A 25,732-nucleotide genomic window follows, 5' to 3' on the forward strand; every position below is an offset into this window, starting at 1 on the left:
TTGCCACCATTCAAGCAAAGATTCATGAGCCCAGATAGTCATGGGCTCAAAGGGGATCTATTCTTATTTTGTTGCTCAGGTGAGGATAAAAGTGTCACTAACTCACCTGCTGAAGGATGCCTATAGAAGCTGAGCCTGAAGGGAAATGCACCTTGATCTCCTAAATATCTAGTCAGCTCTTTGAACAAGTCAGTCAAGATGTAATTCTCTTACAGTTTTTGACTCCCTGTATCACCCAGCATAGGATTGCTTCAGCCATCTGACACAGTGGATGATGCTGTGGTAAAAGAGATGTGTGGTTCCATGGAAGGGGTCTGGCCTTTCACAAAATGAGAGACCAATCAAGAGATGGATTTGGCTTCTGGTTTTCTCCTTCCTTTTGCCACCACATCCTTTAATTTTAATCTCTCTTTGGTTTAAATGTGTCCCTATGATAATGGCTGAGTCATTTGCAAAACTTCTGGGTGTGTTGGGCTGGACATGCTGGTGTGAGCAGTAGTTCCATATAGTAGAATATTCTTTTGGAGAAAAAGTAAGCTAAAACTATAAAGTTGTAAGATATAGTTGGTGTAGGGGAAAGCCACAAATCTGAAAATAGCACAGAATGCAATGAAACCACTAGTACCAGTGACTTTCCAGTGCAGTGGCTGCTGAAGGAGCTGGAAAGCCAGTGGCAGGACTTACTGAGGTACAGATAAGATACATGCAGTGTTTCCTGCCACCTAATTAACTGGCATGCTAGTGTGTAAATCTAGGTTTATCTTAATTTTATGTTTGCTTTTCTAATCACCAGGAAACACAGCAGGAAGTAAATGCCCTTTTTAAACGACCATGACTAATACTTCTTTGACTGAACTCCATTTTAGACAACTAATTTTGAATGCAATACATCCAGCCACAAAATACACCATAAAATGGCAGAGTACCAAAAACACACAATGCAGACTATGCCAGATTTATGCCAAAGAGCTCTAACAGATTCTGAAAGAGAGAATATAAAAACTGTTCCCATTCCATAACACAGAATAACAAAATTGTCTGAAAGTATCTTATAAGGATATAGGAAGTGTTGGATAGGCATGCTATTTGTTAAGTTTCAGATTCTCTGTTGTTTCTGATCTGAGGTTCTTGCAAATTGAGACTAAATAAATTTTAAATGGAAAATATGTTGTGTCATCACAGGTGAAATTCTGGCAGTCGGTTCACTTTTTTTTGTTTGTTTTGTGTGATCACTTTAGGGGATTTCATGGTTCTGCCTATATATCTATTTGGAAGATGTGTAGATTTTTTAAGTGTTGCTTTTTATTTATTTTCTGGTTCTGCTGCCCAGCATGGTTTTGATGAAGTAGGCAGAAGAATCCTGCCTTGTACAGGGAGAATAGTTCTCAACAAACCCAACTGGAAGTTGCAGCTGAGTTTTGTAGTAGAACATTCTTCTCTCTGTAGAATTACCAGTGAAGAATCAAAAATAACTGTTAAAAATAGTTAAAAATATGGAAAATTAAAAAATCGAGCAAAGCACAACAAAAATCCCCATTTCTTCACATAAGAATTCAGATCACAGACACCAGCAACTTCCAAATTGCTCTTTTCCCTCTGTTTCACTGACGCCAAAAATATCAGAATCAAGTTAAGATCCCTGGATTGTAAATCAAGCTTTGAGGCTTGGCTGCGGAAGAGAAGTCTTATTTGAACATTAGCAGTCCACTGGTAACTGTGCCAGCTTTATTAATCTTATTTCAGTTATGACCTCAGACTTTCCATCTGAGTAAATCTTTATGCAGTGCAGTCTCTCCTGATTGCTTTACCTTTTCAATAAAGGAAATTTTTGTTTTTAAGTGAAAAAATGCTAAAAGCCTATGGTGTTTTTTATCTGGACCTCTTCAGACCAGTAATCTCACAATCTAAAGGTTAGGTAATTTCATTTTTATATCAGGTGTGATGGTTTTTTCAAGTATGACCTTATTTTGTGGGCAGGTGACGGTATTTAGCTGGTAGTAGTTTGTAATGTTTTAATCAAGATAGGCTGTGCATTTTTAAAAGTGAACTGAATTGCACTTTCAATGCAGACTGACTTCATTGTTTACAATACCATAGACTAGAAAAAAAAATTAAAGTACCAATACAATCCAGTTCTTTGTTATCATACAAAGAACAAATATCGTTCATGTATTGTGATACATCAAATTGTTAGGAATTTTCCATCTTTTTAGCAACTGGAATGAAAAGAAATAAAATAAAAAACTTACATGTACTTTTAAATGAAGACGTTTCAGAGTTCTGGAAGTATGAAAAGCCTCACGTGAACTAATACTGCTGAACCTCTCAGAAATCACTAGTGCTTCCCAACCATTTCTGTAATGAAGAGAGAGATCAAATTAGAGGGCCCTTGAAAATAATATTTGGGTGGAGAAGGGGACCTTGGCTGACTGTAGACTGAAGGAAAAAACATGTTATTCCCTTAAGTCCCTTAACACAGAGAGAATTTGATGGAGTTCCTGTTCCATGGAGGGATTGCAATGTCGAGATCACTTGCGTGCTTGAAAGCCACCTCTGGGAAAACAGAATCCAATCTTGTTGGCTACATGCAGCAACCTTCCTCAGTCCTGTTCCAACCAAGCTTGAGGTGTTTTCTGGAAGGATGTCTGGTGACGGGAGCAGGGACAAGCTGATAGAAAGTTAGCATTGTGCTGAGCCTGATAGAGCTCCTATTAAATTGAATGGGAGCAGGCTCAACTCTTAAATGCAGGGAATATTTTATTTTAACTATCTGCATGACAGATGCCAGGTAGATCAATAAGGGCTTCCAGTGCTTCCTGCTGCTTACCTTTGATGAGCACTAGATTTATGACATACACACAAACTAAAACCCCAGCTCGTTTCATCTCCCTTGATGGCAGCTGCTGCTGAAGATAAGACAGATTTTATTGCCTTAACTGGCTGGATAAGGAAAAGGAGTTATCTGCAAAAAGGTTAAGACATGCAACTTTTTTCAGTTCCCTAGCCAATTTGACTGTGGCTTTTATAAGAGCTCACTCACAATGCAGATTTGTGGAGGAAGAGAGAAAGGCTTGTTTATCTGAGTACTAAAGAAAAAGGAGTGAGATTTATTTCAGAAAGAATAAATAAAGTATGTTTAGGATTAACCTATCATGTCAAGTGACCAGCCTATAAATTCAATCCAAAAATTTACATAGTGGATGAAAAGCTGTGTGATGCTCTCAACTATGGTCAGCTTTGGAGAACATGAACCAGAGGCACAACTCTGGCAAAGAGGCCTCCCAGCATCTGCAGAGCAGTGCACCAGAAAGGATATAAACAGCATTTGAACATTAAAACTATCAAAGACCTTAGTTGCAGTTGTGACACAAAACTTCTGCTGCTTTTCTAGAAGTCTATTTTGCATGAAGGATGTAGTTTTTCAAAAGAAAATAAATTGCTCTGTAGCTTGTATTTCTTTGCAGTGTCATGTGATGGGGTGCATTTTTCTTGAGGTGGTGACAAAGTGTGGTAGCAATGTTAGGTTTTCTGTGTTGTTGGCATAGCTGAACTGGGAGCTAAAAAACTTGAGCTTCACTGCACACTCACCCCTCCAAGTCTCTCCATGGCTTTGTGTTTGATCATTCCTCTCTCCTGCTGGCTTAGAGAAGGGCATGTGTTCTGTTTTACAAAGCTCTGCAGACTCCTTCAGGGTCAATGGATGAAGTGTAATTTAGAGATCCCAAATCTTGAGGAGCAGGGAGAAGAAATGAAGGATTTTGAGGGCAAGAGGACTGCTCCTTATAATGCTGCTGCTGGATATCAGGCCAGGGCAGAAATGGTGTAATTTCATTGTTTGCTGAAAAGGAGCACATCATCTTCTTTATTTAAAAAGAAGGATAGAGGAGTGGGTGGAATTTGTGTGGGAAGGGACCAGGAAGGGATAGTAATACTATCTCATTAAAAATAGATGATGTCTTGTTTTATGTGGTATCTGTGGTTTGATTTCTGCTTGCAGGCTTACATGCAGCCTCACTTGCTGGGAAATGAATTCACACATTTAGAGTTTCCACGGAGGGTGCAGCGCAAGGAAGTTGGAAAGAGGATGCTGTACCGTGACTTCAACATGACTGGCTGGTAAGAGTGTGTTCTTCTCAGTATGGGGTCAGCCTTCTCCCCCAGCCAATGCCTGCCTTGTACCTATTTTTGATTTGTGTAAACTGCATCAAACATGGAGGTGTACCCCTGCATAGTAGAAGAAAAGATATTTCCTTCTTTCAGGTGTATCTTTCTTCTAGAAGATGTTTTAAATATGTTGACTTCCCTTAAGAGAGTTAATTTTAATGTGTGAGCAAGCATAAAAAGGCAAAGATGTGCCAAGGGATCTTTCTGAAGGCTAAACGATTTTCCTATCTTGGAAATAGCTTTTTATGAATTGTGGGTCAGACATTTGTCTTTTAAACCAAGACATTGGGCCATCATGCCTTCACATGCTGAGGAAAGCTTGCAGAGGGCAAGAGCTGCCTCCCCTACTCCACTACAGCTTGGTTTGGATGTCCCTTTAGGAATTGTTTTAGACATGGGCCTATCTGAACACAGCCAGCCTAAAATGAAACGGCTTGAATGAACAGCATGGACTTTAAAAAGTGAAGACAGAAAGAATGATGTGGGTTTTTTGTTTCTGGCTAAATGTCTTCTTTGTTTTTTGAGTTCAAGGGGCTCCTTGGAGAAGCCCTAATCTTTGCTGCTGGGAGTCCTGTGCATGACCTATAAAGGCAAAAGCCCAATGTATGTAAATGATCTTCACTTCCATGACATTTGTGTTTTTACATTTGTAGTAAATGTCCTTTCAGGAAGAAAAAGAACAGAGGGGTTAAAAAGAAAGCCTATTTTAGATTTGGAAGTCTGCATGCTCACATACAACTACAGCTCTATATAACTTTTGCTTTGTTCCATGCTTTATGGACCATAAATATAATGATTTTTTAATGGCAGAATAATGATCTAAGTTTAATATAATCTGAAGTGTTTGTGCAGCACATGTAAATCTGAGAATAACCATCATTGTCTGTCATCTTGAACAGCTGCTAGTAGAATATGCAGTTTCACCCTGAGAATGATGACTTCACATTTTAAAAAGGCTACAGGCATGAGCAAAAGAATAGGAACAGAATGAGAACATTGGATCAACTGAGGACTTAGACAGCAAAACATTTGGAAAATCATGAGACACTCTCCCAATTTCTGCAGAAGGAGGGTTTTTTTGTTAAACTCCCAGATGTCTCTGGAGGCACTAATAAAGAATGGTTTCTTGTAGACTTCCAAAAGCTCTTTTTCAAGATGTGACATGCCAGTTGGGAGGAAAAACATGTGGGGGAGAGCTACAGAAGTATCATAGGCCAGGAACTTCCTGAGAGGAAGGCAAGAACAGATTTCTGTCATCATGGTTGGAAGGCAAAGAGGGTTTCTTGAGATTCATGGGAGTTGTTTTGCATTTCCCTGGTTGGTTAGTGGTCTGGAAAGGAAATGAGGTTGGAATGGTTGAAATTGCAGCATTGGCAGGTAACACCACAGCTCTTTTCCTATTAAACAAGAATGACCATGAGGTACTGCAAATAATTAAGTGATTAATGCAAATGGTCATCACAGTGGTCAAATTTGGTATTGATAAATGTGAAGTAAATCATAATTATACTAATTATGCTCACTAGAGGTTCCAAATGAAATGGAAGAAAACTCAGTGGAAGTTTTGCTTACTATGGTATTTTTTTCCAGTCCAAATCACCATCAGAATGTTGAGGTTTGTATAGCAATGGACAGTTCAAAAGTTAAGTAAAGAGGTAATGCTGTATATTAGTTTCTACCTCACTTGTGAATGTGTGCATAGCACTTTACCTTATCAAAAACAGTTATTACATACTTAATACAGTTTGACATTAGAAAAAGGAACAGAAATTCTAAGTGTAGAATACTGAGTAAGGTGAAAGAGCTTTGGTAAGTCAAACTGGCAGATTTGATTCAATGTGTTCCTTTTCAGTACTGGTTTGTGAACTCTCTTAGCTCTAGCATATAGCAGGGAGGAGAAAATGTTTTTTTCCAGTTGATTTTTCTAAATATCTTGGAGTCTAGGACACACATTGATCCAGTTAGAGATTCTAATGTGGTCAATGCAAAAATTGTCACCAGTTCAGTACAAATATGCTTAGCTGTAAGCAGCTATTCTAGAATAAATGTTTTAACTGTGACTTGAAAATTCAAGTTTTAATTCATCACAGTATTGTCCCAGAAAAAGGTGGCCTGTGCCAAGCAGAAGCATGTGGAGACTGTGATGAGGCTACCTCTCCCTGCTGTTCCTTTTGACTTCTGGATGAAAGTGAAAAATGGGGCCTATACTTTGGTCCTAATAAAAGAATTGGAATCTTTCAGCTGGTCCATGTTGCACAACTAGTGCATCAGTTATCTCTTTGTTTAGTTGCCTCGGGACAATAAAATGATGAGGAAATTGCTCTATTGCCATACATTTGTGTAAAGCAGAGCTCTTCTGAATAAGGATCCATTTATTTTTGCAAGGCTTTGCCTAAGGTGTTTGTTACCCGTTGAATTGTGTGCAGTGATCCGCTAGGCAGAGGAGAAGCAATCAGTTTCTGTTTATTTAAATAAAGTCTGGGTTAATTTTAATGGTTGTAATTGTGGACAAGACATTAGATTTCCAGTTTGATGGGCCCTCAGAGGTGACAGTTTGAGGTGGCAGAGGATTCTTAGTGTTTTTTTTCCACTTCAACAATTTTGCTTCTATTTTCTTCCATTTCTTATTCCTGGATTCAACTGATGCACTAGGCACAGTGGCCGAGGATATGTCTGTTTTGCATTTGTTTCTAAGGACACTATCTATCATGGAGAATAAATTAGCATATATATTCCTTTTCTAGAAAATGTCAGATGGTGCTTTGGCCAGCCAGAGCTTGATACACTAAAATGCTGCTGAACTTTTATCATATACAGTGCAGATGGTCAATTGTCTGAATTGGTTTTTGGTCACTAACCTCACTGTGTGTTGACATTTGCACATACATGTAGAGAGGTACAGGTGATTTTAGAAGAAACAGCTTCTCTTACACTTAATTACTTAATCGTTTAGTGAGAGAATGTAGAACACACTCTGCTTTGATGTTTCCTCAGGAAAATAAACTGGTTTATTCTGCAATTCAATATGCTTTTCGTGTTTTCTATTAGAAGCTGTATGACTTTTTTCCCTTCATTTTTATCCTCCTCCTTTAGTCCAGAGCTTTTCAGATTCTCAACAATGGCTTGGCTTGCCCAGCTTGTTTGGATTACAGAAGATTATTGTCTTTGGGTCTGTTATAATGTATTTGGCCCTTTATTTTTTGCCTTCTGCTTTTTCTTTCTTTCTTTTTTTTTTTTTTTCATGTGAAGTTTCCACACTGGCTTTGTCTCCACAGCCCACAGTGGTAGCACAGCTGCCAAGTTTCCCCACAGCATTAGGACAACTACTGATCCAGCAATGTGTACCGCATCACTAGTCCAGGCTGCCTGTAACTGCTTTGAGACCAGCCTTTCCCTTCTCTCTCCAGCTCACCTACCCTTTCTCCTTTCTTTTCAGTGGCAATTGCAATTAAAAATCATGTTGTATTAAATATACGTAAAATAAATCCCATGCTGCTGGGAGCTGACCATGAGTGCCCTTCCTGCACCCTTGCTTCATGTGCATTGTGGTTCAACAACGATTGCAAAACATGTAGTGTAGCTGGCAAGGCATCTTAAGAGCAGTGTGTCCAGCTGAACATGCTTTTAAGCTGTCTCAAGCCATAATTTGCTGGCAGATATCTGTGTTACTGACAGTCTTTCACAGCTGGGTCTCTGGGCAGGAGTTTTCAAGCCCATGCCTTGCAGAGGTTAAATTGGTACTGGAGAGAGGTGTCCTGGTGGCTTTGACAAGTCCTGGCAACAGAAGCATCAGGAAAGACTCAGAGGCCATGTAAGCAGAGAGTGGTCAGTGCTAAAAAAGGGGGTGTTTAACCTGAAGTGCAAATATGGGGAGGAGAAATAGCAGGCCTGATGATAGCTGCTCCTTTAAAGGACTGCACAGAATTAGTGTTCTCTGTCTCTGCTTTTATTTGAAGTTAAGACACAATTGGTCAGATTTCCTTCATGTGTGCATCCAGTGTGAACAATTTGAAGTACTTTGCTTTGACTATATCCTAGAACCTTCCCAAACTTGGATTTCTGACTGGCTGTGTCCTTCATTGTGGCTCCTTCCAGGGCTCCCCTCTCAGCCTTCTGTGGGACTGGAGGAGCTAGTAAAGCACTGTTCTTAAGTGAAGGCGTCCAGAAGGCACTACCAGTTGGCATCAGCTTCGGTGGTTTCAAAGTTAATTTTTTGCTCCTCCTTGGAACAAAAACAGTGGCTTTTCTGCTGCTTGCATTGAAGTGGAGTTCTTTAAAAGCTTGTTTCCAGATCACAACTTCAGTTTTTTGACTTGATTTTAGCATGGCAAAAGAGACCTAGATAACAAGAACGGTCTTTGGCCCGTTTGTTGGTTGCTTCCTTTGCCCTCCAGGAGAGGCAGAGCTGAGCTGCACCCCGTCAGAAATGGCAGTGTAGTGCCTACCACACACCATGGGCTGAAGCCCAAGGCAGCAGCCAGGGGGGTAATTGGGCAGTGTCTCTGGGCACACCATCTTTGCAGCAGCAGGGGAGCCCTTGCCAGCTCGGTGTCCGTGTGTCTGGTGAGGGGGTGCTGTGGCATATGGAGTCAGCCCCCGAGGGTCAGCCCGTGCTGGGGAATTGCCTGCATGATTTATTCCAAAGCAGGGAGGCTAGTGCCCTGAGGCGAGCACTAAGCAAAACCCATTTTATTCTAGAGTCAATATTGTCCACTGCCTGGAAAGCTGCCAGCCTGCTCTGTGCTCGCCCTTTTCTTTCCAACAGGGAATGTCTTTCAGCCTCTAAGCATCTGATTAAAAAAGCAACTTCACTTTTCAAGCCATTTTATTTTGTTTGGGATGGATGCCTTTTGCTTTCATTGTGCAGCCTGCCCTGCCGTCTGCGGTTCAGACTCTAGCTCACAAAAACCAGGCTCTCATTAATCACTTATTGGGGATCCAGAATACCCCAGTGAGAGCCAATGTACATGTTTTGCTTGGTAATGTGTGAGCTGATTTGAACAAATATTGCCAATGTGGCTGCTATCTTACTCTTTATTGCTGGGTTCAATGTCCTTTGACAGCACATTCAGGTAGCCAGCCCAAAGAGTGCCTGAGTAGATTGAGAAATGCCACAGAAATGCTTTATGGAGCTGGCACCTGTGCTGCAACCTCCTTTAATATAAATTGATTTATTGAATCAAGCACAGAAGCCCTGCTACAGAAACCTCAGGCTATAGTCTCTAGAGAACCACCTAATAAAACAGCCCCAACTGACACTCCTCATTAGCTTTTCCACTGATCCCAAGGCAGTATTTAAAGTGACAGTGTCCCTCTTTTTGGCCTGAATTTATCTGCTGGCTAATGCCTGTGGGTCTAATTAGCTTAGCATTATTAGTCTTATTCAGATAAGCTGCATTTCCTAACAGCTTGATTCCAACTTGTAAGAAGTAATTGGAAGTCAGCAAACCCTGTGCTCTAACCTGCTTGATTGTACCTTTTAGCCAAAATCATGTAATTTGCAAAAAGTCATCCTTTCCCCATTTGTGGGTTTTTTTTTTTAATTGAGCTTTTTTGTCTAGTGAAACATTCTATGTTTCTTCTGCTGAAATCCTGGCTGTATTGTTGTTTTTGAGACCTCAGCCGTATCCTTTGTACAATCACTAGGGAGAGATCAAATTTTAATTTCATAATTACTTCATGAGAAAGCAACCTTTTCCCCAGTCATGCCTGGTATTAATTTCCTTCCAGCAACTTACATTTTCATAATTTAATGATTATGGGGCACCTTTGCAGCACTGGCTGTTCTGGAGGAGAGAGAGAGGATATCATTTTTGCAGCAGAAATCATCATCGGCAGTCAGCTCCTTGCTGTCTGTGCTTTTTTCTCTCGCTGCAAGGTGGCAGGGAGCAGGAGGGGACGTGCCTCGTTGTGCACACAACCAGAGCAGCTTGCTGGGCTGTGCCTGGGTGTCTGAGGCACAGCTCTGCAATGATGAATGGCTGTTTGCAATGTGCATGTTATGCATCTTTTCAGGATTTGCAGTCTTCACCGCAGTAGCAGCAGGAGGTGAGAGCTGACCTGCTGTGTACAGCACGTCTCCTGACGGTGATGAATGGCTCTTTCCCCAGAGTGTGCACATGCCACAGGAGCTGAGCCACAGTCTTTGGGGCAGGAGAAAGCAGAAACAGGAAGGTAGTACTGCTGCAACAGCAGAGAAAGCTTAAGACTGGAGTAAAGCTCTGTGTAAATGGCCTCTCTGGGGCCAAATGAGAGTGTTAAGAAAGAGGATGGTCTGAGACGTGTCCTGCAAGAGCATCTCCTTCTGGAAGCTGTGCATCTAAGACCTGTCCCTGCAGGGCTGTGCATCTCCACCTGAGCTTTGCCTTAGTGTGGGATCAGGTGCCACATATGTAAGGGCAAACAAAAGAATCCCAGTCTGTTTTGTCAGAAGGAAACTAAACTAGAATGAGATAATCTTCAATCTGAAAATCCAAGGAAAAACAGCCCTTATTCCTGATAAGGTGAAGTCTCTTCCCACACTCATGCTTTCTCTGGCTTCCTCATCTGCACAAATTTGACATAACCTCAGCTGGGTCCATAGAAGTTCTCTTTTTTTCCCTTGCTACCAAAGATTGATTTATGGCTCTGCTTCTGGCTGAGAGGAGTTCCCTTGCTCCTTGGAGGAGTTTCCAACACTGCTGTGGAATGGTGAGGTTTCTTCTTGCTGTGTCTTACTGCCTCCTCCATGCTGCGCTACAGAGATCTTTCCCAAAAGAAGTTGCTTTGTGATTCTTCCTTAACCTCAATCTCCTTTGCTTCCAGAAGATCCAGCTAGCAAGTGTGGAGCAGGCAATGTGAATTTAACATGCAGCCTTTCTCCCATCTGCCTCGCAACTTTTTAAAAAGAAATAGGGCAAAATAGAAATTTACAAATGTTTTTTCTGTCCATCACTGTGCACTCCAGTGCACTCAGTCCATAGAGTGTTAACAGTCCACTTCCATTACCCCTCTATCTCCAGAGTAAATTGCTGACAAGCCTTCCAGTTTGTCTTATAAAAGTAGAAGAAATTAAATAAATTTTAAGAAGTGCTCAAGGCAGCAAGTTCACTGTGAGCAAAAAAGAAAGACTTAGCCTGCTGAGGCTGTTGCAGAAGGTGAACTTGCTTGATGTGCAGCTGCAGTATCTGCACACAGGTTTTGTCACTCAGTAGTGGAAACTCAACAGCTCGCAAGCAGTGAATGAAAGCATTTCCAATACTCCTGCTCTGTCCCTCCCAGCCTCTGCTTTTAAATACTTCATAAATGTTTTTTCCTGATTTATCTGTTTTTGGGCAAGGACCTCTCTAAACGCTTGAGATAGCTGACAATCCTGTCCCTAAATTTTCTTTGACCACTTTCTTTTAGTGCTCCAATAGAGGTGAACGGACTCAAAAGTCAGCCACATTCCAGGAAGTGCCTGAAAAGATTCTGGTGCTTGAGTCTTTAAATTGGACTGGCCAAAATGGATAGTTTGTTTTGCCTAGGAATTTACCTAGGAATATGTGGTGCTGGTGCTCTCCGAAGTCCAGACTCCATCTTAGGACTGTACACATCAGTGAAGGCTCTCTGGAGGTCCAAGGCTCATGTATTAGTCTGATTTGACTGAGACAGAGATCATAGACGTGTACAAGTTATGCTGAGAGACTTTTTTTTTTTATAGTTTGTAGATTGGTAGACAGAACTGGGGTTTGCAAAATGAAGCATTGTACACTTTCAGGTTTATAAGAAAGTGTTTGTGAATTTTCTGTGAATAATGAGGGCTCTAAAACTTGTATGTTTTCCTCCTTACTTGATAGAAGGCCTGTGAGAGTATCTTGGTTAAGGTAGATCTTCTCCTAAAAACTATTTTGTGCCCATGCGAATGTGTATGATTTGACTTTGCCATCATCTTAAAAAACATTACTGTAGTTTGTGTGCCTTAATTATCTTTGTTTATTGCAATTTTGTTTCATTAAACTGTGTGTCAGATGAGCAATAGGAGAAAAATACTGAGACACTGAACATTAGAACTAACCTGTCTAGAGGGTGCTTAGTATCAGACAGTGCTGTCTGGCGTTAGAGATCCTGACTCTGCAGAAGCACAAGTGTAAGGACATTTTTTAAGATTATGGCTGAGTTGAGACATAAATTGTATAATTTTCAGTGGCTTTGTGCCTAACCTGCATTACACATCTTTTCTTCTGGATAGTAAGCATGCACTTACACTGGATAGATGTCTGTAGTTCAACAGATATTGCAGATGAACAGTTCCTTTTGGTCTGGTAGTTTAAGCTCTGTTACTCAAAGAATGAGCTCTATTCCACTGATTACTTGTGTGGGAGGGGGAAAAAAGAAAGAGTTTCTGTCATGTTTTATGTTGCTTAAAGATTAAAACATTGTTAGTATGACCAAAGAAAGTTGAGCTTGAGAAGGAGGTTGTTTGGATAGCTGGGGTAGTTTTGTTGTGAATTGGGTTATTTTGGGTGAGGGGGAGAGTTTGGGCAGATGGAGGGTGTATGGATGGCCCTAGGTTTGGGGTTTTTAGAGTGGTAGCAAAGCAGTGCTAGAAATACACGAAATCTGTCTCAGAGGTGCCTTTAGGCTTGTACTCAGTGTGAGCTAGGACTTTTACAAAGCAGTAGTACTTTCTCTTGGTTTCTTGCCACAAGTAGGTTTATTCTGTGCTTCAGACTAAAGCCCTTTGATGATGATTTTCTTTGCTCTTCCTTAGGTTTAATTCTCAGTTTACTATTAGGTGTCACAAGCAGAGATGTGAAACAGACAAACTTTCTAAAGCCAAGTGCCATGAAAAAGCAGAGCACAGAGTCTGGATTCCCCTGTCGTGCACAGAACTGAACCTTCCAGGTCAGGGTAGGTTGTGTTTTCAACACCATCTGTTGTGCCTGGGGATGCCAATGCAATACTTTTCATGACCAGTAACCTTACACAGTTTGCCATTAAAGAAAATGGAATTTGAACTCTGGTTTTAGTCATCAACTTCTACTTTTACATGAATTTGTATGTGGTTTCAGAAGGCCAGTTTTAAGAACAACTTCTATGGCAGGAGAACTCATAACACATGTAAGACATTATCTGTGATTTTGGCTCTGAAATTTGCATATGGGAGCTGACTGGTTTTTCAAGTTCTGACCCAGAAATATGCAGGTAGCTTTGATAATCTTTTTTCTTAAGAGTGCTAAAGCGCTGTTATGACCCCAGCACTCTAAGAAACTTCTTCTGTAGATTGTGTTGTGCATTTAGTAGCTCCTGGTTATTTTTTCACTGCATTTAGAGCAGATTCCAGTTAGCATACAAGTAACATCATGTCAGTCCTAGTTCTTTTGTTCTGACATCTCTTTTGGCTTCTGGTGCGATTTGGCCCGGTTTTCCAAAATGTTGATCCTGAGCCCAAATGTAACTTTGTGGGTGGTACATATGTCAAGGCCTAGTTCAATATTTTTGGACAGCAGTAGCATTTCATAATTCTTTTGAAATGAAAAGAAGAAACAAAGTTAACTGAAAAATTGCAGCTAGATCTAGCTGGGCACGAGCTTGCCTTTTCTACTCTGCACTGCTCCCCCTGTTTTTCCATTTGGAAAAATAGAGGCTTACGTGGCAGAAGCACTTAACAAGCTTTAGGCTCATTCAGAGCTGGAAGCAGTAGCATTGCCTTGTCTTTATAACCTTTCTTGTCATGCCCTGGTGGCCACCCAAACCTCCTGCGATGTGGACAAGGAAGACAGGGAGAAGGGAGGGTTGCAACACTGTGCTGTTAAGGCAGTGAGCTGGGCTGAATTACACAGAGGGCAGAATAAGGCCATGCTTCTCTGTATGTCTGTGTTGGATATACCTACTGCCATATTATATCTTTATATACAGTACACAACACTAAAAATGAAACTTTATTAAATAAAATCAAGAGAAATAGTCCAGAACATTGCAGCCTGTGTGAAACAAACCCACATACAAAATATAGGAGGTTTCACAGGGCATAAATTAAAATGAACTTCATATCTTCTTTCCATCTCCCCAGTGCAGTTGCTGAGGTTGTTAGCTGAAAAGCTGTGCTTCATGCTTCTCTTGCAGCAAACCACACATGAGTATGTTATTAATTCTGTTTCTCTAGTTGTATAGGACATAGGTACTTTTCTAGTGTCTCAGGTTGCTTTTCAGTGTGTCTATGCTACCTCTGCTGCTGTGATTGCAGTTCTGAGCATTGTTTTTTAAGTGATGATAATTTTTCAGGCAATAGCAACATCAACAGAAAAAGCACATTTGAGACGAGTTTGGTACCCAGGTTCTAAGCCGAGGTGACAGGCTATGAGAAACCACAAAATGAATCACTGTAACTCTCTGGGCCTCCCTCACTTATTTGCACAGCTTCAGGAGGTCACAGGCTAGCCAGCTGCTCTCCTAATCTGCTGATGAACAAGTTAGCTGCAGTCTTTGGAAAATGGCCTTCCCCAATGTCCTTACACCGAGGTGTCACAGTTGAAAGCCTGAGGGACAGTGGTTTTTGTAATGGTTCCATAAAAGAAGCTGGACTCAGCAGTGGGGAGCATTCTTTTGAAGGACACTAGCCTAAATAATACTTTTTTCCCTTCTTCCTAAAGTACAGTCAATGTGGGGTGTTGTGCAGGACAATATAAGGAGAAAGAGGAGAGAAGGAATAAAGTTTGGTCCCTGTTTTTGTCAACTTACAGGGCAGTGTAAAGTGAGGGCTTCAGTCTTGGATATTTGTAGTTTCCTTGCAGATAATATAGTCTGTGTATAAAGAATGGGCTTGTTTTTTCTTCTGAAAAGGGAGCTGCAAATAGTTAAGTCACATCATCTTAGTTTTGTTTGCTATTTTAACAAATACATACAACAGTGTGAACATCCAGTAGGAATGGTTGTCTTCTAAGGCTTGTGGCTTGATTAGTCATTTGACTGATGCCCACAATGGACTCAGCTGATATCCATTTTCTTGGTGGCAGAGCACAACTGGTTCTATGCAAGGCATCAATCAGACTCCTCAAGGATGTTTTCCCAGGGCTTCCAGTACTGTAGGTCCAGTTGGAAGCTTCAAAACATGTTCATGAGTAGTCAGAAATAGTAAATTTTTTGCTCTATGTTCAAACCAGGATATCCAAGTTAGTGAGGCAGAGATATTTGTTGGAAATAAAGGAAGGAACAAGAGCAAAACGACTGACTCCTCCTTCCCAACTAAATGCTATTCCAAGATTTAAACATCAGGGAAGTATTATCATTTTGTGTACTTGTAGTAATTTGTTCTTCTTTGTATGATTTAAGAGCTAATTTATTTGCCCTTCCCAGTGCAGAATGCCATTTGAATGCCTTTCCTGTATTGTGTCTTAGACAGATGGCCAAGTATTATGGTTATATATTCTAAGATATTCTTGACTACATGAAGGACCCACTGTATTTTGCAAACCTCACCTAGTTTCATTTGGGGATTTTATAAATATTAATAATATTTTGTAGCATGTGAGGGGAGCCCTCCAGTACTATGCATTTCTTCTATGCATTTTGGTTGCTCTTCTCTTTTTTCTTGGTCCTTCCTCATCTCCAAAACCCTAAAATGATCCCTTCCTCTGATTACTAGGAAATGTAAAGGTGGGGCTTAAATGTCTATGCAACTCTCAGTAAGCCTGAAGCTTGCCTGGATGATGCAGCTTGTACAGCACCATTTATTGATCCCAGGCCTGTGCAATATTTTGGTGAAGCAGGGAGCAGTTTGATTACAATATAGGATTTCACCCTTAATTTTTAATTTCCTGCTAGTTTATATCACAGCCTTAACATTGCTTAAACCCAATCCCATGTGACTCCCTGGAGCTCAGGCAGCCATCCCTGAGAGCTGGAGAGCTACACAGCAGGGGCTGGCAGGGGCCCTGCCCAGCACCTTCCCTCCCCTTCCAGTTTGTGCATCAGGGTACTTTTGGTATCACCCTGAGGGCTTTGGACATTTCCCTTTGGAGGGAAGCACAACATGCAAGGAAAGGCTGAGGCTATGGTATGAAGGGAATCATGCCCCTCTGAGGCAGTGTGCCGTAGCCAAAAAGGTACTCCAGCACCTGAGCTCAAGCATGTGTTAGACAAACCACAGGACTCTACAGCTTATGACTGTCATCTTCTGTTTGTTTTTTTTTTTTTCATTTCTCATTGACAAAATTGCTAACCTTCTCACCTCATCAGTGTCAAGAGCTGGATGTGTAAAAGGTAGAGTACACAGGCATGCAGTAAACAGAGTCAGAGCATGAGCATTTACTTCTCTTGTCTCTTGTCCATGGGAAAGCTGCTGTGAAATGTGAAACCTCTGACAACCTTGACTGTTGCAGTCAAGGTCAAATGAGCACTAAATATACTAAAACTTCAGCACGTGAAGCTTTTCTTGGTTTTTGCAGTCCTGGAGGGTGAAAACGGGATCAGAAAACTGTTTCTCACCGTGTGTACACATCCTGAAATTGCCCATGTTTCACATTAACAGTGTGAATCTAGGCATTGGTTAGTTTCTTGGGTTTGAGGTTGTTTTGTTTGGGGCTTTTTGTCTGGTTGGATTTGGGGTTTTTTATGACACTGTATTATGGTCTAGCTGGTACCATATCCGACAATATCTTACCTGATTAGGATGTTATTTCAGTTCACCTCTTTCTTTGCAATCAATAAGACCATCCTGGCATGTTAGGTATTTTCTCATCTTCACTTTTCCTTTTGGTGAAATGGATAACTGTTTGCAAAAAACCTTCCTGCAGAAAAAGAAATTTACAACTTGGTTCAAAGATAGAGTCCCTAAGAAAAATAATGACCTTTTCCCCCTTGTTTTTGAAATTACAGCTGCTTGTTTCAGGGCACTGGGTAACTAACTGAGTACAAGCTTCATATATGTTGTTTGTCCTCCCTCCACAGGGCTTACAAAACCATTGAGGAAGATGACTTGAAATTTCCCCTTATATATGGAGAAGGCAAGAAGGTGGGCACATTTGCTTTCCTCAGACCAAAGGAAGAAGAAATTCTGTGCTGTTTACCACTCCATTTAGCCTGTGGCACTCCAGTGTTTTCCACCCAGTATCTTTATTTGATCATTTTGACAGCTTGAAAGAATATCTTCGTTCTGTCATAAATCAGTCTTATGTCTGGGGGGTGATGGGGAGAGCTCAACATAGTAATAAGCACTTTACAACAGTCATTTGTTGTTTAGTTTGCTTTTATTTGTCTTTTTATTGTAAATATGCTACAATGAGACTTTCATAAGTAATTGACTTTAAATGTTCCTGTTTCATTGTAGAATATAACTGGAACAAAGCAGGAAGATGTTTAATAGTGCTCTGAGATGCACAACTAATTTAGGAAGAGGAGGGATCAGGGCAGGATTTGTAAAGTATAACACCTTTTAACCTTATCTTCAGCTGGTGTATGTGAACTCACTGTTCAATTTTTCTGATGTGTGAAGACTGACAGTTGAGAGAAACACTCTTCTGTTAGTTACATTTTGTTTTCAGCTCTGTGATTAAGAACAGTGAGATCGTTAGTGCTGGTCCCAGCAAGCTTAGCTGGATGCAGCAATAGGATCAATATAAGGACGTAGTGGTGTCAGTTTGCTGATATTGGTATGCTTGCTGTGTTTCTAAATAGTGCTCGTCTGCTGCATTATGTTCTTATCTTAATGCAAAAATAGACACTCTTCAAAATTAGTCCATGTTTTGAAGGTTCAGACCTGCAGCTTATCTCTGAATTTTGTTAGGTTTATAATTATTTGCAAAGTATTTCATGCACATCTTTTTAATTTACTTTCTTTTGGCCCTGTGGAGTCAGGAGTCACTGAGACAAAATGATTCTGAGTCAGTTGCTCTCTGTTAGTGATGCTGAGCTCCCTTGCTTAGAAGCTGCTGTGGCTAAGCTCGAGTTTGGGGGAAATGATCTGCAGAGCCCAGAGAGTGGGGTTCCCTGGGGGGCTGAATGCCTGGTCAGTTTTTGGAGCAGCTTTAATAAAGGAGAGCCCAGAACCTCTTGGGACACCACTCATGTCATAGACGAAGGTGCTGGAGGTAGAAAATGGTAGATGTGAGGGAACTGCAGACCTGCTGAATCACTCTGCCTAGAAGAGAGCACTGTGGTCAGTGCTGCTGTCACCTATGTGTCCAGCAATTTAAGGTGGCTCTTGGCACTTTTCCCTGGTAAAGGGAATATACAACAATATGTCAAAAGGAAGATGTCATGGATTCCCTATGTGAGTAATTAACCTCCTTGTTCTTTATAGAACCTATACTAACAGTATAATTTGCTGAAGGAATGCTCTCATAGACTGGTATGGACAGTGAGGTGATGGGGTTAGGTTTCTATAGACCCAGCACCTTAGAGATGGTGACTGAGTGGAATGTGGTTGAAAACAAAGCTTGGAATAAGGAGAAAAATGGAGATGGCATGAGTGTAAACAACTTTGACATTGATTAGCTGTGTGAAATCTAGAGTTTCTCAGAGAGAAAAGGGAATTCATCCCTAACTGTAGCAGTTACAGACTAGGAATGTTATCTCATTCCCTATTGACACAGCCCATGTAACAAGATTTTACCCCATTGCTTTTCTTTATTTCCAGGCTCGGGTTATGGCAACAATTGGAGTGACCCGAGGACTGGGAGACCATGATCTGAAAGTGCACGACTCCAATATATACATCAAACCTTTCCTGTCCTCATCTCCTGAGGTAAAGCAGCCGAAGTTCAACTATCTGATTTGTGAGATGGAAATAAATTTACTTCTTGTGTTTATTTGTTCTTCTCAAATCATCCATTCTGATTGTGATCCAGTCCAGGTAACATGCTGCCCTTTCCAAAGGTGATAGTAGCATCCATGTAGTAGGAATTAAGTTCATAGTAAAGTCTAAGTTGCCCAGCTGTGTGCTCTGATTGCTCCACATTCCTGCAGAGCACTGATTCCTTCTCACTCCCTGTAGGATGGTTATCCCATAGCCTTGCCATTCAGTGTGACAGATGCCCATCTCTCCTTCCACCTTCATGTGTTCCATATCCTGTCCTGATCTTGGCTCCAGGCCTAGATCATTCTTCCTTTAAGGAAGTTGTGAATCTGTGTACTGCAGAAGGGATGTCTTCCACAGCAGTGTAGTATCCTGCATTACACAGAGGATACTAGATCAGCTCTTAAGCAAGAAAATGTGAAGAAGCATAGGAAGGGTACTTTATGGTTCCATCTGTCTGCCCCTTAACCTTCAGTTCTTAATTATTTTGATAGTTTTGTGCAAACACCAAAAAACAGCAGTGTGCATTCCTAAATGATAGTGTAATGAGGAGATTATGTGGTATTCAGCTTAGGGATAGTTTTAAATGTGTTCTTCATTTTGAATGGCCTCATCACAAGCAATTCCACACAGTTTCTGTCTACTGGAGACCTTGCAGTGAAGGAGATGAAGCCTTCCAAAGGGATTTAAATGTATTTGTTAACAAGGAACATGCAAGCCTTGCTTTTTTTTCTCCCTCTGTAACTGCATTCCTGTTCCTACATCAAGGAACAGATGTCACGTATTTTTCATAAAATATTAAGCAAGAGCGAACCATCTGATGACACCACAAAAAGTGGCAGCTTTGCTTCCATGGCCCAAATGCTGAAAACTGTCCATTGTCAACTGCATTGCCAAAGTTTTAACCATACCTAGTATTTGACCTTGAATTTATTGCTTGCTATAGCAGTATGAGAGAATGAAAACACGCAAATAACATCATATTGCTAGGAAGGAATCAGATTATTAAATTAACCTTGCTTAGAACGTCTCCAAGGCAAATTTGTCATGAATGTTTCAGGCTGCTCAAAAAATCACCAGCAAAAGTATCAGCAAAAGCAGGTTTAATATTAAAATAAAAGCATGACAAAGTTTGTTGGCAGGGTTCACTCTACTACTTACTTGGTGGTTGGAGCACACCGAGAAAAAATTGGACTGAAATCTAAAATAAATCAATCTAAAACTAAAGTCAGCCAAAAATTATTTAAGTGGGAGCTGGGGACAAAAAAGCTTAAGGGTAAGGAATAAGGATGAGGGAAATAGTAAGGATAAAAGGGAATAAGGGAGACCCTCCTGTTGAGTCACAATTTTCAGAGTAGACCCGCTTGCCAAACTTATCCCTGGACTTGACCACCAGTTTAGGCCTAAAGGTTTTAACAACAATCAATAGCTGAACTTAAACAGTTTAACAAAAGATTCTATAGAATTTACTGTAAGCACAACAGTTAACTGACTTGCAGGCTTAACTTATGAATCTAACATATTTAAGAATCTAAGAGAGCAACATTTCTAGTACCTTTACTATAGCATATTCAGACTCACAGATACACAGACCTAAAAGAGTATGTACACTGCCTGCTGTGGTCCAGGAGAGCTCAAAGGGTCTCACTTGGACCCACTGTTTATAGGGTTGCAAGAAAGTTGCTTTAGCTATAGTAATTTTCCTTTCCGCTTGCAATTTGAGTGGTAACTTTTTCTGAAAGTTTGACAACTTTGTTATAATGTTGTTCAATTTGGGTTGTTATTCAGGTAAGAAGAATAAGTTTCCAAGGCTGTTTGGAAAAACAACTGGAGCTCGTTAGACAGCACAAGTTCCTGGGGGGAGCAGATGGTGTTTCTGATAAGCTTGAGAGGAGCTCAGCTCAGATGCTGTTCATCAAGGCCAAGGCCTGACAGCATTTCTGAGATCATAGTGTGGCCCGAGGAGGGGCAGGGAGGAAGGATGCACCACCACAATCCACCCCACAACTAAAGGTGATCTAGTTTACTCCACTTACTCCAGAGTGGTGATGTGGTCCCCTCTTGCTTCTATACCTATAAACAGAGATCTAAAATTTATATATATTTATATTTATTTTATAATTTATATAGTAAAATTCCAATGGTAAAGATAAAAATTTTACAAGTGCTGAGAGAATCCAGCCCTGAGGAAAAGAGGGAGACCTACACAGAGAGACAGCCCCCTTCTTCATGTTTCCTTGCTATCAGTTGTGTACTTTCTCTCCATCTTTGAATGTGTCCCTCACTTGAGACCTGCTCCTGTTCTCCTCAGCCAGGCAGGCAGGAGCTCTGCCCTCATCACTGTGATGGATTTGTTTAATGGCAGAAAAATTATCCAATTCTACCTATTTATTTTTGTTTCTGGCTTGCTGAGACCCAGTGTTTCTGGGGTACATAATGGCTGCAGCACAGCAACACAGCAACATCCTCTCTGCCAATTGCTGCTGCAGTGTTTGTGTGTGTCTGTAAACCAAAGCTTCTCATGGGCTTTTCTGATATGTGGGGAATGTGTCCATACATGTTCAAATTCTGGAATGTGGCATCCAGTTCATATGCTAGCCACGTTTTCAGGATCTCTTAGCTGCTTTGCAAAAGGGAAGCAAAATTGGCTTTGTTTCCACATGCTCTTCACAGCTAAATTCAGCAGAAATGTATGAGGGCAGGAGGAGGAAAGACAGAGCACCAGCCACCTTAATTTAGAGATACTGGCAAAAAAATCTCTGAGTATTATTAGGAAGTAGCATATGTTCCAACTTGCTTTCCATTGCACCTCCTCTTAATTCATCTCTTCCCTCTCTTCCCAAAGAGAGCCTCAGTGCTTTAACTCCTCATGAGGTTTTTCCCTGATTTCTTCTGTCCAAACACCTTGCACAGAAATCAGCATTAAGAAACATCTTTATTCTGCCATCTGGGAGTCTTGGCACTTGGAAGCAAAGGCAGTGGTGTCAGGCAACAGTCATATTTGGTCCCTGTGCAGCATTGGATTTTGAATTGTTTCTATAGAGGTAGGGATATGCAATGTCTGGTTTCCAGCCCTGGAAAAGGGGAGGCACAGGAAATTAAGGCACAGAGTGAGTCATGACAGAGGGAAGCTCCAAGTCCTCTGGCTCTTGTTTCTGTGCCATAATTGCAATGTCCTTTCTTAAGTAAGGGGCAGTACGGTGAATCTTCTGAACATTTTACTTTCAGCATGACAAAGCTCTGGTATGCTATATCCACCAAAATTCAGCTCAAGGAAAAATAAACATCCCTGAGACTACACCCAGAAATAGGCGTATAATAGTAATTTGAGGGTGGTGTGAAATGATACTTTGACAGAGTGCCAGGCTATGGGAGGAAAAGTCATGCAGCCAAGACTGACAAATGTAATGAGTATTCACTGGCTCAGCTGTTATGAGACCAGATTTGGAGGACTTTTGCAGGTTGGTGAGCTCTAGAGATTTGAACCTCTTATAATGAACTGGAGTAGCACAAAGCAGGCAAGCCATGGCTGAGGCTCTCTGGCATGGAATTAAATATTTATTTTTTCATAATGGAACAGTTAATTTGAAAGCTTTCAGCAGGAAATTCTGCTTTTCAAAGCTTAGTAAGAGCCACCTTGTTGCAGATGAAAAGCAGAATTTCATCCCGAAATTTTTTTGAATGGCAGCTCAGCTATTTGATGGGGAAAGATGTGACTCTGATGGCAGCATTTGGCCCTTGCCAGCAAGAAACCCAAAGCCAGCCACCAGAGCCAATGCTAAGAAGGTAATGAAGAAGAATTTTTGTAGTTCCATAGTGTTAGTAAAATCTTTTTGGCTACTCCACGAATATGTCCAAGGAGATAATTTTAGATTCACATCTGCCTTCTAGAGAAATCCTCAGGAATTACGCCATCAAAAGGAACAAGTAAGGCAAATGCATACAGAAGTACAGTATGATCAAAGGGAGTCAAAGTGGCATCAGGAAGCAAATATCACACTTTAGTGGCTTCAGGTCCTTGAGGTTATGTCTACAATAGAATTAATAATGATAATGATAATAATAATAATTACAGTTGATGCTCTTGTATTAGCACTTTGATTCCTCAGAAAACATTTGAGAAACCGTTGTGCATCACAGGTTATTAATATAAAAGATATGAAGCTACAAAGTGGAAAGTTGGCACAGTCTACTGGAAATTGGCTAACGGGCAGGAAACAAAGGGTGGCAGTGAAAAGCTAAAAGGAGATTAATTGGTGAATGCTGCAGGGAGCAGTTTTGGGACCCACTTTTTATTATTTACATATAAATTACATGGAGAGTGGTATTGAAAGATCTCATCATTTGCCAGGGAAGCTGCACTGGATAACACTGTGCATGAAAGGGATGATAAAATTAAGAAAGGGTTTAATTTATTGAAGTAGCTGGGTTGATCAATAGTGCAGGCGAGTGAATGCAGGCTGTTGTTTAGCTGGAGTTCCCCCGAGGCTGGCTGCTGAGGACACCTCAGGTGGCTGCAGGCTCGCATGTCGCTGTTGTGAGCGCTTTTCCAGCCGCAGGGACTCGCCTTGGCTGCCTCTGAAAAACAAACCTGGCAAACGAGGCACAGTGCCTTCGCAGGGCTGCCGTGCTCCTGCGCAGCAGCCAAAGGCAGGGTTTGTCCGGTGGGTAGATCTGTTAGAAATGTAAATAAAGACCAGCTCACCTGTTTGTTCATGGCTTGCCCAGAGCAGTTTTCTCAGTGCTCTTGACTGACTGTAGTCTGTACCAGTTAAGGGAACCTCTGCACTGCCAGTCATTGTCTGGCCAACTGTCCCCTGAAGGAGCAGGGTTCTGCAATGCTGCTTTACAGAGTGAGCAGCTTTGTGTCACAGACATAACTTTACTTAAACCTCTCTCTTTATTGAAATACAGCTACAAGGAGGAGACAGTCGTTGGGAGAGTTTACTCTGGAATTTAAAAAACAAAATAATCATTTTCATTGCAATCATTGAGCTGCTTTTGATTGCATAAGATTGAAAGGGATGAGGTTCATTGCTGTTGCAGGCACTTAAGTAATTCCCTGGATGTCTCCTCATACTTCAAAACTGTGACATATCATACTCTGTCACCTTTTAGTACAGTGTGGAGTGTGCTGTGGGTGCTGCACAGGTGGGATGTGTGTGGAGTGGGTGTTCAGTGAGCCCTGCTGGACTGAGCTTCCATTCCACTTGCCCTGGTGGTGCTGCCCAGCCTGTGTGCCTCCAGGAGCTCTGGTGTCACACTGCTCCAAGTCCAACTGAAGGCACAGGGCACTACTGTGAGAAACCCTCATCAACCCAATTAAGAACTGAATGAAGGTGCTGGCAGAAAAATGATAGGTTAGGAGCTGGTTGCTTTCTGCACCTGGACAAGGCAGTCTGTGAACATAACCTGACCCTGCAATAGACTGGACAGCTCTAACTCTTTCTGTCAGCCACATATTAGGGGCATTTACAGTTGTATTTAAGAAATCCAAGGCAAGACACAAACAGAGGACTTAAGGTAACTGGAAAGCAGACAAAACTGCATTTCATTGAACATTTTGTTGCATGCTCAACTGGTCTTTATATGCAACAATTTTACATCAATTGCCCCATGCTTGTCTCCTGTAACCTTGGCACTCTCTTTTCCTTAGCCTAGGGACTAGCCTAACACCTCACTGTCCTCTGCATCTCTTCTCACATCTAGTTTCTTCTCAAAATATTCATTTCTGCTGGAGGTGTCCAGCTTGTCTTTTTAGGAAGTACCCTTCTTCCTAGATTATGCATTAAATCAGTGAATGCATTTTTTCCCTGTTCCCCTAAAACAAAGCTTGGTAAAGTGATCTCTTCTTGATGTTGTCCTTGCATTTTGACCCATGGACTGGCTGCAGGTAGCTTTGAAAAGTTTCTCATCCATCCCAGTGCTGCTTCTCAGTCAGACAAAATGGTTCATTTCAGCAGCATTCCAATCAGTGATGCATGGTTTTGCTTTCCTGCCTTCTTCCCCACCTAAGCTGCAAAAATGCCTCCTGTGATGTAATGTGTCTTTTGCCTCAATTGGGATTGCTTTTCCCAGCACAGATGTTTGAAGCTTGGTTAGCCCTACCAGGGGCTTGGTGCTGAGTGCATCCCTGAGCATTAACTCTGATGCTTTCTCAAGTATTTGCTGGTCCCTGAGAGATCTGGCCAGAACATGTGCTGTATATTGATGGCTATGTTGGCCAACTTACCCTCAACACACCAGTGATTTCTGAGTTGCAACTGTGGGCTGTTAAGGCTGAATTAAATTCTGGGAGACAGGGATTATGACAGCTACTGATTTCTGTACAAAAAGCTTGAGATGAGAGCTGTGCTGCATATAAGGGTCTTTTCTATATTCCCACTCAAGTCTGAATAAGCAGATATGTTCTAATGAAGAGAGTATCTTGCCTTGAATTTAATCCTCTCCGAAGTCCTTATTCAGCTGCTACCTTAGATAATGAAGTGAAGGTTACATTTTACAAATGACCTTCTTGTGCTTTTGAGTGAAAGGCAAACTGGTAAGGATTAGCAGTCAGATCTAGGTGATTTTTTAATTTTTTTTTTCCTCTGGAACTGGTTGAAGTCCCATAAAAGTATAATTACATTAAAAGGTTCAGGCATTTTATATGCACCGCCTGCTCCATGGCTCCTAAGGGGAGAGTGTATTGTGAGGGAGAATAAAACAGCTCATATTTTCTTCTTATGCCAAGTGCTTGTCCTGGCTAACTGCTGTTAGTGGTGTCCAGGACCAGAGCAGGGTACACAATGAGATGCACCATTTCTGAATTTC

General features: G+C 41.2%; 1 protein-coding gene across 1 annotated transcript in view; it reads left to right on the top strand.

The window, feature by feature from the left end:
* PPM1H (protein phosphatase, Mg2+/Mn2+ dependent 1H) overlaps nucleotides 1-25,732 on the top strand; it is a 127,861-nt gene that overhangs the window by 90,140 nt on the left and 11,989 nt on the right. The window contains exons 6-8 of the mRNA XM_056482685.1: nucleotides 3,998-4,116; nucleotides 17,074-17,137; nucleotides 18,761-18,868. Coding sequence (XP_056338660.1) covers nucleotides 3,998-4,116; nucleotides 17,074-17,137; nucleotides 18,761-18,868 — 291 coding nt within the window. The remainder of the gene's footprint in view (nucleotides 1-3,997; nucleotides 4,117-17,073; nucleotides 17,138-18,760; nucleotides 18,869-25,732) is intronic.

This window comes from Oenanthe melanoleuca, chromosome 1A (assembly GCF_029582105.1).
Source record: "Oenanthe melanoleuca isolate GR-GAL-2019-014 chromosome 1A, OMel1.0, whole genome shotgun sequence".
NCBI lineage: Eukaryota > Metazoa > Chordata > Aves > Passeriformes > Muscicapidae > Oenanthe > Oenanthe melanoleuca.